We start from the raw sequence: 12356 nt of genomic DNA, 5'->3' as shown, positions 1-12356 counted from the left end.
CATAGCTAACATTTTAATACTCTATTGCATAATATTAGTAATAAGAGACATGCTTGTTTCACTACTAATCATATTGGGAAGACTTCTAATTTGTCCCCATTCCAGATAATGTTTGTTCTGATCAGCTGTGTTAGGAGAAAGGAAAATAAAGGAGAAACTTGTAATGTTCTTTTTTCCCCGCTTTTCCTGGGGATCTCTGGAAACAGCTTTCTTTTCAGTTCAGTAATCACCACAAGTGCAGCCAGGTGTTAAAATCCAAATCCTTTATTATCACTTTCAAAGTCTTATTTCCTTTCTTGGGGCCTGGGTTAGCTTTCTTAGAGGCCTATCTCTCTCCTTGGTTCTGAGAGCTTGAGCCTGCCTTCTCTGGCTTCTGAATCTCCCCAAAGCCCTGATAGCTTCTAGCTTATATGCTCTACACTGAGTATAAACCAATCATTATATCACTAGGAAACCATTGTTTGTTGTAGGATGAAATCAATGCTAAACTAGATTTAACCATTGTCTCCTCAATTCCACTTAGTACCTTGTTTCAGGTTCTGGCCCATAACAGAAACTGTCTGTGTTTCTTCATTTTAGAGTGGCTCCTGTTGGGAAACCCCAAGAGGAACAGAGTTTACTTCTCTTAATTACATACATACAGAGTGAAAGAGAGAGAGACAGACAGACAGACACAGAGAGAGAGAGAGACAGACACACAGAGAGAGAGAGAGAGAGACAGAGAGAGACAGAGAGAGACAGAGACAGAGACAGAGAGGGAGAGCGAGCAAAGGAGGGAGGGAGAAAGGAAGGAAGGAAGGAAGGAGGGAGGAAAGGAGGAAGGAAGAAAGGAAAAGAAATATTGAGAGAGATTGATTTAGCCTAACAGAGTTTAAAGGATAATAAGAATTTTGAGAGGGGGCCAGTATGCATGGCTTTCCTAGGCTTGAAGGAAGTGATTTTGCACTCCACCTGAGTCCAACCTTATATTCTCTAGAAAATGCTTGAAGCAAAATTAGAAGTCAGTGAAAAGTAAATTCTTCTGCATGAGAAGATGGTAACAGCTAAATGCAGGGTAAAATCAACTTAAAAATAAATTATCCTGTACCTACATGACTTTAAAAAAAATTAATCTTCACAAATATAAGATTGGGAATGCAAGCCTCCATTATAATTCATCTCAAAAAGTGTTTTAGTTGCATTTACTTATGACTCAGCAATATTCCATGGCAACTGAAAAATTCATGCTTTTTAAAGAGGGACTGAAGCAAAAGGAAATGATCCTCCTGCTGTCATCTCCTTGGTTAAACCTCAGTTTAATTCTCAAAGCCACATATGGGGAAGAATATTTATACTCTAAAGAGTAACCAGAGGAACTCAACCAAGAGAAAGGTCCCTGAAAGCATGTCAAATAAGATCCAGTGAAAGGATTTGTGATATTATTCCTGGAGAAAAGAAAACATCTTTGAGGCGAGGAAACAGCTAGAAAGGGTGTGCAACAGTCTTCCAGTATTTAAATTGCTTTTATGCCACAAAGATATTAACCTTGTTCTGCTTAGACACAGCTTTTACAGGATCTTCATCCATTTCTTACTCATCTATATCTATACCCTTAAGTCCTTTCACAGGCTCTTTTCTGCTTTTGTCTCATTCTCTTACTCAGTGACCTAATCAGTTCTCATGGGATCAGTTACCGTGACATATAAAAAGTTTGAGTGACACAATTTCTGGGTAATTAAATCATTTTATTAACTATACTAGCAAATAAGGATTGGTCATTTAGATGTCTCTCTTAAAATTGCATTATTACTACTACATAGCTTAAACCAAACAAACAAAAACTTCTGCCTTTTTGGTATAAGCAAAACAAAATTATTTTTATTCACTTTCTAACAATCAGAATCCTCCAGAACCTCAAGCTAGGATATGCTATCATATTCTGGTAGTTTGGGAAAGCATATACTGGTGAAAATACTTAAAGGACCAAAAGCAAGTAGGACTCAAAGGAACCACAGAAGTCACTTTTTAAAACCCCTAATTTTATAGATGAGGAATCCCAAGCCCAAGACAGTTTGGTGGCTAATCTAAGGACTCACAAGTAAAGGTATCAGATATATCAGAAGCAGAATTTGAATACAGGTTTTCAGACTCAGAAATCTTTCCTCTATAACCACTGACAAATATGATTGAATTGTGATAGATGTTTCTAAGTGCATTACAATCACATCAAATCACTTTTAAAAATATCTTGTGTTATATCAGTATAACTAACTTAAAGAAGAGTCTTATGTCATATCAACTGTCCTTATTATGTCAAACAGGAGTTTTACACCAGAAAACATTATGTTAATAATGTTCTTATGACATTTTTTAGGAGGTAGAGGAATGTTGGGTTAGAATTTGTGAAAGAACATTATGGTTTCCATGGTTTTAATGTTAGATCTTAGAAACATGAGGAAATATGGAACTTTCTCCCTCCTTCCTTCTCCTTCTTTTGCTCTCACACTTTATACATGAATACATATATAATACATAATATAAGTCAAGAAGGAGATTGAGAACTGGACTTGGAGTGAAAAACACTTGACTTCAAGACCAATAACTGATGCCTATTGGCTTTGTCACATTGGATAAATCATTATGAGCATGTTTACATGTAGGTATGAATGTGTATGTAGTTATAACTTCATAGATATATTTTTGTAGCGTTTGTATAAATTTTTGTATTTATATCATAGATGTACATATCACATATTAACATATTGTGGAAATAGTATTGATCATATTTTGCAAGCCTAATACATTATTTAGTTTGTTTTTGAGAGAAAGAGACAGAAACAGACAGAAAGAGAGACTCAGACAGACAAACAGACAAAACAGACATAGAGGATGAAGGCACAGAGAGATGGTCCTGCTTGATAACAGAAATAATTGTTGATGGAAATCTAACACTACTATCATGTAAACTGCTTCACCTTTCTTTCTGATCTTCTTTCTTCTACTCCTTTTTTCTTTCACTTTTTTTCTCTCTAGTCTTTTGTACCATTAAACATGTTCTAATCCTCTCAGTGATAGCCTCAAATGCTGTTTGATCCTTTTATAATGGTGTAGTTGCATAGCATTTTGGTTTTTTTTTTTTCTTTATGAATTGGTTTTGCAACTCTGTAACTTGTTTAAAATCATGAAATTTCTTATATTAATAACTATCACTTTGTATTGTTGAAGCAAAAAGTAAGTTCAAAAATGGTCCAGTATGGAAAGAACATAATGTGGAAAAGAGATCTAGTTTGATTTTAGCTTAAAAAGAAGAATAAAGTTGGGAAATAATTCTTTAAAGGAGCTAAAGATAAAGAATTTTGGAAGAAGGAAATATAAATCCTCTAAAAGTAAGAACTAGCTGTGCTTTAGCCTTGAAGCTGCTCAAATTTATTGGAAAGAAAATACTACTATTACTGCTGTGACTACTACGACTACAACAACTACTAAGATGACAACAACAACTACTACTACTACTACTACTACTACTACTATTACCTTATATATATTGCTTTGAGGTTTACAATTTTTTTTTTCATTTTATCCTCATAGCAACTCTATAAAAGTCACTATTATTATCTCCATTTTACTAATGAGGAAACAAAGACAGAATTTGGGATTTTGTCAGGGTTCTCAGTTATTTAGTAACTGAAGCACAATTTAATCTGAAATCTTCCAGACTCCTGATCCAGTGCTCTATCCACTAACTCACCTAGCTGCCTTTATAGCATATAGAAATCTCAAAATTACACAAATATTGCCAAAAAAAAAAAATGTTTTGGAAAATCCAGCTGTTTTATTTAAATACATTGTAATTATCTCCCCAAAGTTGTTAGTGTTACTCTCTCCAAATTGTATATTTTGCTTTTATTAACCTTTGTACATATCTCTGTCCCCTCCAGAAAAATGTAAGCTTCCTGAGGACAGGGAATGTTTTGTTTTCATCCCAGTATCCTCAGTGCTTCATGAAATCAGTGCCTCACACTTAAGAGGCATTGAATTAATACTTGTTGCAATTTATTGAGTATTCTTTGAAGTTGCAATTTCTAAATTCAAATGTACGTTTCAGGTTAATTCAGGAAGAAAAAGAGTCTACAGAACTACGTGCTGAAGAAATTGAGAACAGAGTGGCCAGCGTGAGTCTAGAAGGTTTGAATCTAGCTAGAGTCCATCCAGGTACTTCAATCACTGCCTCAGTAACAGCTTCATCGCTAGCCAGTTCATCTCCACCTAGTGGCCACTCCACACCTAAGCTTACTCCACGAAGCCCAGCCAGGGAGATGGATCGAATGGGAATCATGACTCTGGTAAGGAATTAAGCCTGTATCATGTTAAACCATTCCTTGAAAAATAATGACTTGCTCCTAATTTAAGATCTTGAAGTAACTGTTGTATGACTACTTTTAAAATATGTTATTAGGGGAATTTTTTTTCAAACCTAGGTATACTATGACTGCAAAAATATCTTTCAGTTCTGAAATTTATTTTATGTTACATTCATCAATAATTCAGCATCCAAAAGTTGGTCACCAGGTTATTGATATTTTTTAAGCAAAGAAGACATGAAGCACTTGTAATTGTCTTCAGTTAAAGAGGGGGAATATTATATATACTAATGAATACACTACTATACTAATGAAATTTTTAAAGCACAGAATTTAGCTCAAACTCTGAGAAGACTCCTCACTCCCAAAATAAAATTAAGATGAAGTAGAGATTACTACCAACCAAAATCAAACAAAATGTACTGGAAGAAGTTTCATCCAACTATGTTTTCATAGCCAGATAAATTTGTCCAAGATTTGAGGATAATTTGATAAAACTATATTATATTATAATGAATCTGAGAAACACCGAATAGAATTTATTTAAAAAAGTGACGTCTTTGCATTTCTTTTATTTATTTTTGGATGTTAAAATAACCCCATGAAAACTGTCAGCACTTCAGTTTAGCTCTATTCAAAAGGGAGTCATTTTGGGATTTAATATTAATTGAAATGCAAATTAGTGAAATGGTCTTTATCATTTCAGACTGCACCAGAAGGATAAGGGGTGTCAGAAAAAATTAAGGATCTTAGGAAAGACACATAAAGCTGAGAAGGAATCAAGGAGACCTTGAGCCTCTTGTACTGACATGACTTTTCTTAAGTCCGCATAGCAAAGCCATGAGAGATTAAGGAAACACCCAAAATACCAAATTAGATTGTTACAGGAAAACCTATCTTAAAAGAAACTGTTAGAGGACAGAAAAAAAAAAAAAATCAGAAGGCATTCTTAATCTTAGATTTCTTACCAAGGTGGGAAAAATAAAGAGAGAAGTTGGGAGTTCCTATCCAAATAGGTCTACTCCTGGGCAAAAAGCAGCTCTGCACCCACACACATCTTTGCAGGATATTCTGGGAAGGATAAAAAGAAATATTCATGTTGGGTTATTGAGGGTAATCTTTTTAATTTTACTCTATTTTTGTCTCTCATCTCTCATTACACTGGCCCCTTCCTATGTTTCTCCCTTCTTTTTACTCTTGGTGTATTTTATTATTTTTTATTTTATTCTGTTTTACTATTTGTCTCTCTTTCATTGCCAATGTTGTCCTCCATATTTTACTCAAGTCAGTGGCTCCTCAAAGTCCTCTATTTTCACAGGCTATATCAGTCATGTGCATTATGTAAATCAATTTGGGGTACAAGGAAGAAGAGAAGCAACTTTATGAATTTTTTTTTCTTAGAGACTAACAAATTTTAGGCATATCCAATTGCCTATGATCTTCTTGTTTATCCTTCATTTTTCAAAGAGAACCAAAGATACTAGCAGGATGATGTCTTGACTGGCAAGTGAATTGGATTTAAATGAGGCAGTGCTATGAAAAGTCATCAGTCTCACTCCCCATTCTAGACCTTAGCATTTAAATTAAAATCTTTTTTTTAAATTAACATTTAGACAGCATCTGTGTGATTTTAAGCAAAATGATAAAAGTACTACTTGCCTGGACTCTGGTCCTAGATACATCTTTAGATTGATTTTATGATTGGAGAAATATTGACCTTTCACAGAAAGACTCAAGGACTTTATTAAGTTTTCTTAAGCAGTGTATGCTTGGTAAATGGGATTCAATTAAATATTGGTAACACAATGCTGAAAGGAGTTTTATGCACTTGAAGGCAATCTATAAGATTAAAATATCTCTAGGGTGTAGAGTTTGGTAGAATAGATGAGGGTTTCTTTTTTAAAATGCTTTTTATTCTTTTATTATTATATCACCTTAATTTCCATTTTATCTATCCCACTCAAAGAGTCATATATATCTAAAAACAAAGAAATTTTAAAAGAAAAAAAAAGAAAATCATGGAAACAATCAACAAATCCAATCAATCTATTAAAAAAATCTGAAATATGCTCTGAACTGCACATGGTAGTTGTGGCACTTGTCATCCAATATATTATGTTTGGAGTTATCTTTATTCTTTGACAATCATAAAACAAATGAAGAATTACAATCTTTCCATTTATATTGTTGTAGTCATTGTACATATTATTTTCTTGGATCTTTAATTTCAAATCTCCTCAGCTGATGTTTTCCCGTGCTTCTATATATTTAGTATAATTTTCTCTTACAGCAAAGTACCAAATTCATTTGTATTCATGTTTTATAATTAATTTAACCACTTATCAATTGATGAGCATCCACTATATCTGTTTTGTTTCCAAATTTGTGCTATCACAAAAGTACATAGATATGCAATTTTTAACTTGAGTCCATGAAGTTTTAAAAATTATATATTTGTATAAATTAACTTCAGAATTAATTGATTCCCTTATAATTCTACATATTTAAATCCTATAAAACATTCTTTTGAGAAGGGGTTCATAGATTGCATTAAATTGCCAAAAGGGTCACACAGACACAAATACATTGAGACAAAAGACACACACACACACACACGCACACACACACACACACACACACACACACACAGGAGGAAGGGAAAAATAAGGAAGAGAGAGCGTTAAGAACTCTTGAGATAGAAATACAGCCTTAAAGTCTGAAAACCTGTATGTGATATATACTATAATTTGTCAGTGTCTCAGACACATGTAGGGTAGCACAGGGCTAGACCAAAAAACAACACAAGTAACTAGAATGAAAGAAGTAAAACTTTATTGTTCAATAAATGTTAACAAAGGGTTTGGGAATTTTTTTTTCTTGGATTTACTAAAACTGAAATTTAAAAATCAGTTGCACAAATACTAAGAAAAAGGAAACATGCAGCTAAGTTCTTAACCTCTTTTTTTCTGACACGGACCTATTTGATGAAGCTTATTGAATGGATGCCTGGCAGGAGGAGGAAGAGGTTAAATATATAAAATATATGATACATAGGCAATCAATTACATTGAAAATATTGTTTTCAAAATATATATTTTTTAAAAATGGTTCACAGATCCCATATTTAAGAACCATTGAATTTTCAGTAATATGTTAAATGAATGGATGAACAAATATTGAATGAATTATTTTATATGGAATTTCTAGGAATTCTAGGAAGACATATATACATATATATAATAAATTAGACATTCAAGATTTTTTGTGTCAACAGAACCTTTAGTATGCAATTTATTTATATGCATTTTTCTTTTTCCTGAAATAGTTATCATTTATGTTGCTTAATAAGGTTTGTAGACAGCAGTCTACTGGCTTAAAACTCTGAACCTGAAATTGATTTCAGATATGTAAAGTTTATTGATTTCAGATATGTAAAGTTTATTGATTCCAAGAAAGTACTATTTATTATTTCAATTGTCCTGAAGTTGACAGTGTTATGATTATTAAGAAGATTAATATAGCTATTTAAAGTTCATAATCATGTGTAAAAGGAAGAGTAACATGGAGAGAATGATTAGTGATTTTTAGACTTCAAATAAAATAGGAACAACAAATATTATTTATTTTTCTCATTATTTAATTTGGTTGAATCCCAGTTCTCTACATTTGTGGCTAAAAACAACTTTAAAATTTTCTCGATTGTCCCACAATAGGTACATTTGAAAATGACTTGATTCATTATTGTTATATTTGAGATTTGATTTATTTTTATTTGATTTTATATATATTGAGATTGAGAATGTTGATCTGAAATCTATTAGAAACTGATTGTAGTGGTATTTAAAGTATAAATTCCTATTACTGAGAGAAGTTGAGACTGGAAGATTGCTTAAACCAATACTTCAGATCTATAATAGGGTTAAAGTGAATTGGGTGTCTACAACAAATCAGGTATCAATATGGTGAATCTTTGGGAATAAGAATCTACCAGTCTGCCTAAAGAGAAGTAAACTGACCCAGGTCAGAAATGGACCATTATCTGTGTTTATCCAAAGTGGGATCTGCCTGTGAATGGCCACAACACTTCTAACCTGAATGAGACTAGGAGACTCAGGAAGGGTTGGGGAGGAAGTATGGAAAGAAAAGGAAAAAAGAGTCTTGTATTATTTGTTTGTTTATATCATAATTTTAAATAATAAAAAAAAATTAAATAACCCACCTTAAATTATCCTTGGATAATTTTTCAAGCATCTATTTGTGAATTTGAAAAACAATTAAGGATAAATTAATGTTTTATATTTCATTTAACACTTTCAAATCATGTTGCTCATTGACTAAGTTTTTTTTTCTTTTTTTGTAATTTTTCTTGCTATCAATGAAAGCCAAGTGACCTAAGGAAACACCGGAGAAAGGTATTGTAGATATTTTTAATAAATGTTACTGTATGAGTATTTTAAGGGCATATTATATTTTTTTCATTGGACTAGTTAAAATCATATTTCCATCAAAGGGAAGAGAAAAACACTAAATTATGGTACACCTCCATAAATTCCTTAAATATGAGCCTTTGACCTCTCAAGACTTCTGCAGATTTCTTTTGATCTAAATTTATGATCCTGAGGTTCTACACATTATCCATATCAGAAAAATCTAGCTTTATAATTTCTAAAGTTAAGGAAGGCTAATAAATCATCAGCTATCCTGAGAAGAAATTAACATAGAGTCTAATCCAAATAACAAAAGTAAGCAATCCAGAAAAATATATGGATAAAATCCAAAGAAGACTTGAGAATTAATCTTCAAAAGGAATGATATTTCATAGTGATAATAGTTAACCCAGGTGTCATTTTTTCAGTTGTAATGAAATTCAAAGACATGTGAGAGATTGGTTTAATCATTCACACTAGAAATACAAAATGGATCTAAAACACACATTGGTGTGTGTGTATATATATATTTGATGCAGCTTAAGAGGCAGCCAGTTGAGTTTTTCAGTCAGTATACATCTATTGTATTTCAAGGCTTTACTTTCAGTCCTTATGTCTACACTAAAAAGAAGAGAGTTTTAGAAGTATCACTCATACACAATTAAATTCACATATGCTGCCTAGGATCACAGAACTTCCTAAAAATCTTATTAATAATTTCACATAATTCAGCAATAATAGAGTGCAATTTTTATATTTTTCTTTTTCCAAAAGATAACTCACAGAATATAAAAATAAAAATATAAAAAATAATGTTTTCCAAGGTCTCCAATACAACTGGACATCAAAATATTTATATTCAGTTTCCAAATATTAAATATATTTTTCTTATAACATATTTAAACTCTTATTTTAAGATATCTGTTAATTCTATGTTAAGGAGAAATGATCATTTCTTTGTCTTTAATGTTTTTGTCTATAATGTAAGAAAAAATATGCATCAACAGTGTAAAACTTGATTTCTCTATCATTGATGCAAGACTGTTGGTGAATTCTTTTTAATTATAGGTCTCTCTTCTATTATGCAGAATAATATAACCTTTCTAAACAACTCATTTAATTGACTTAGTCCTAACAAATCTTTGTGTCCATGCCCTTGTAAAATTGATTAATCTCCTATAACAAAAAATCATCCATCTAGGATTTCCAGGATTAATCTGCCAAATCTTATTGCTTGTGCTAAAATCAGAATTTTTTCCCAATTCTTTAATGGTTCTTATTAAGTCTTATTAATTATGTTAAACTGGCTGATTTTAAAATATTTAGCTCTTTGAAGTTCTTACCTTTCTCTTTTCCCCCAGTTCTTACCTTCTTCAAACTTTATTTCCTACTCTCCTAAAGATGATGGAAATAATCCACTATGACAATTATCTAGGTACCCATTGTATTGTTTCTCTAGTCCTTAGTTCCATGGACTGGGACAAGTCTTTTCACAGTACCAATTAAAATATTTTGGTCTAAGTTTCCATTGTAGAGTAGACTAAAACCTCAGCATCAGAGACACAGAACTGTGAAAGTCAATGTGTCCAGGATAGAAAATTATATCCAAAACAGAAGGGTTAAATATTAGAAGAATCTGAGTAGATATGGTCCAGAGATCAAGTTTAAAAAAAGTGACTTTAACATGACAATAAGAGTATTTCAATTTTATACATTTTGCCCGGTTTTCTATAGCCATTTTCCTGAAAAAGTGTGCATGTCCTTTTCCCTCATCATGTGAGACTCCTCTCCCTTCCCATCCCATGAACTTCCTTGAAATTGACTGCAGATGGATAGGACTCATTGTCCACATTGTTCTCTATGACCTCTGTTAGAGGCAGTAGATTCCTTATTCAATAGCACCAAATATATTGGTTTCTTAACTACTTGGGTGAACTTTTAAGGAATGAGAGAGAAGGTTCTTAATAATTGTTAGTTGACGAAAAATTTGAATTTTCACTTATATATACAAATGATGTCAATATAGTTATTACAATATACATACAATACATACATTACAATATACATACAGATAGATACATTTGTATATATACACGTGGACATGTAATATATACATACACATATATATCTGTTTATCTATCATTAATAATTAATATAATTTGTATAGTGCTATTGTATGAATTTTAGAAATCATAGTATTTTTTTCATGTTAATTTGTAGAGAAGTTTTTAGAGAATAAAAACCAAAGCTTTGTTTGATTCTGAATGCCCTTCTGCCAGAAACAAAAGCAGAACCTAATAAATGTTTATTGTTTGGTTGATGCTCAAGATCTCATACTTGTTCCTTAAATAAATGTTTTATATCTTCCTCACTTCAAAAGCAGGGATATTTGCCTTGTCCACCTTTGTATCTCCCACCATGCCTGAGATATGCCTTGCATACTTCTCCCACTCAGTTATTTATTGAGCAGAATTGGGTAGAATGGGGATGAAATGGAGTGGAACAAAATAAAATTGAAGCGGTATAGATTCAGTTCTTGTAGATTCTTTATAGATTTGAGAGTAGATTGGGCATATTTTGCTATTTTGCTACTATTTAAATGTGTTCTTTTCTATGGAAAGGTATTTCATCTTGGGATTTAAATCTTAGATTGCAGTTGTTGAAGAAGATGGTCGGGAAGATAAAGCAACAATAAAATGTGAGACATCTCCTCCCCCTACACCAAGAGCTATCAGAATGACACATACCCTTCCTTCATCTTATCACAATGAAGCCCGAAGGTAAGAATATTTTTGTCTACAAACCTATTTTTTTTAATCCCTATTGCATGAAGTTTAGGCATGTCAACATAAATAGGATCGGATAATAAATACTTCTTGAAGAAATGGATCTCTTTGTAATGACAAAAAGTTGGACTTCTCAAAATGAGCTGTATTTGTTAGGAGGGAAAGCAAAACAACGAAAACTGAACCACATATTTGGAAGACACAGATATTAGGAATCAGGTCTCAGTTTTCTTTTGTAATCTGAATTAGCATTTCATTAGGGTAGGTTATCAATTCATACCATCTGGAGCACTGAGAGGTAATTGTAAGGCCAATATTATGTCAGACATTGAACTTGAACCTGGGCTTTCTAACTGCAAGACAATTAGGCGGTTCAGTAAAGCTTTAGAGCACTAGGTATGAGCTGGGAAAACCTGAGTTCAGATTCAGCTGTACTTACTGGTTGTGAGTCTGTGCAAGTCACTCTTCCTTTGGCTTAGTTTCCACCTCTGTAAAATAGAACAAATTTCACCTTACAAGTGCAAGAATACACTGAGATATTTGTAATATGTTTTACAGTGACTGGCAAATAGTAAATGTTCCACGATAACTCCTCTTACCCATCTATATTGTCACTCAAAACAGTCACTATTAGTAAAGTACAATTAGTAAAGTTCTGATTGTGACATAGTTAGAAATATAATTTTAAACTGTACATTTTATATGATGAGGGGAAAGGACAGGTACACTTTCTAATTTTAAATTTTAAAGGTCTGAGAGAGACTGTAGTCATAGAAAAATGTACTGAATCTTTTTGTAGAATA

General features: G+C 32.3%; 1 protein-coding gene across 8 annotated transcripts in view; it reads left to right on the top strand.

The window, feature by feature from the left end:
• The window catches only part of PPFIA2 (PTPRF interacting protein alpha 2), a 668498-nt gene that overhangs the window by 580812 nt on the left and 75330 nt on the right, over positions 1-12356 (top strand). For all 8 annotated transcript variants that reach the window (XM_051962865.1, XM_051962864.1, XM_051962862.1 and 5 more), the window contains 3 exons: positions 4085-4322; positions 8723-8752; positions 11417-11547. In XM_051962865.1, coding sequence (XP_051818825.1) covers positions 4085-4322; positions 8723-8752; positions 11417-11547 — 399 coding nt within the window. The remainder of the gene's footprint in view (positions 1-4084; positions 4323-8722; positions 8753-11416; positions 11548-12356) is intronic.

This window comes from Antechinus flavipes, chromosome 5, assembly GCF_016432865.1.
Source record: "Antechinus flavipes isolate AdamAnt ecotype Samford, QLD, Australia chromosome 5, AdamAnt_v2, whole genome shotgun sequence".
Classification (NCBI taxonomy): Eukaryota; Metazoa; Chordata; class Mammalia; order Dasyuromorphia; family Dasyuridae; genus Antechinus; species Antechinus flavipes.
The sequence above is the reverse complement of the archived record's forward strand: the minus strand, read 5'-3'. Positions and strand labels throughout refer to the sequence as shown.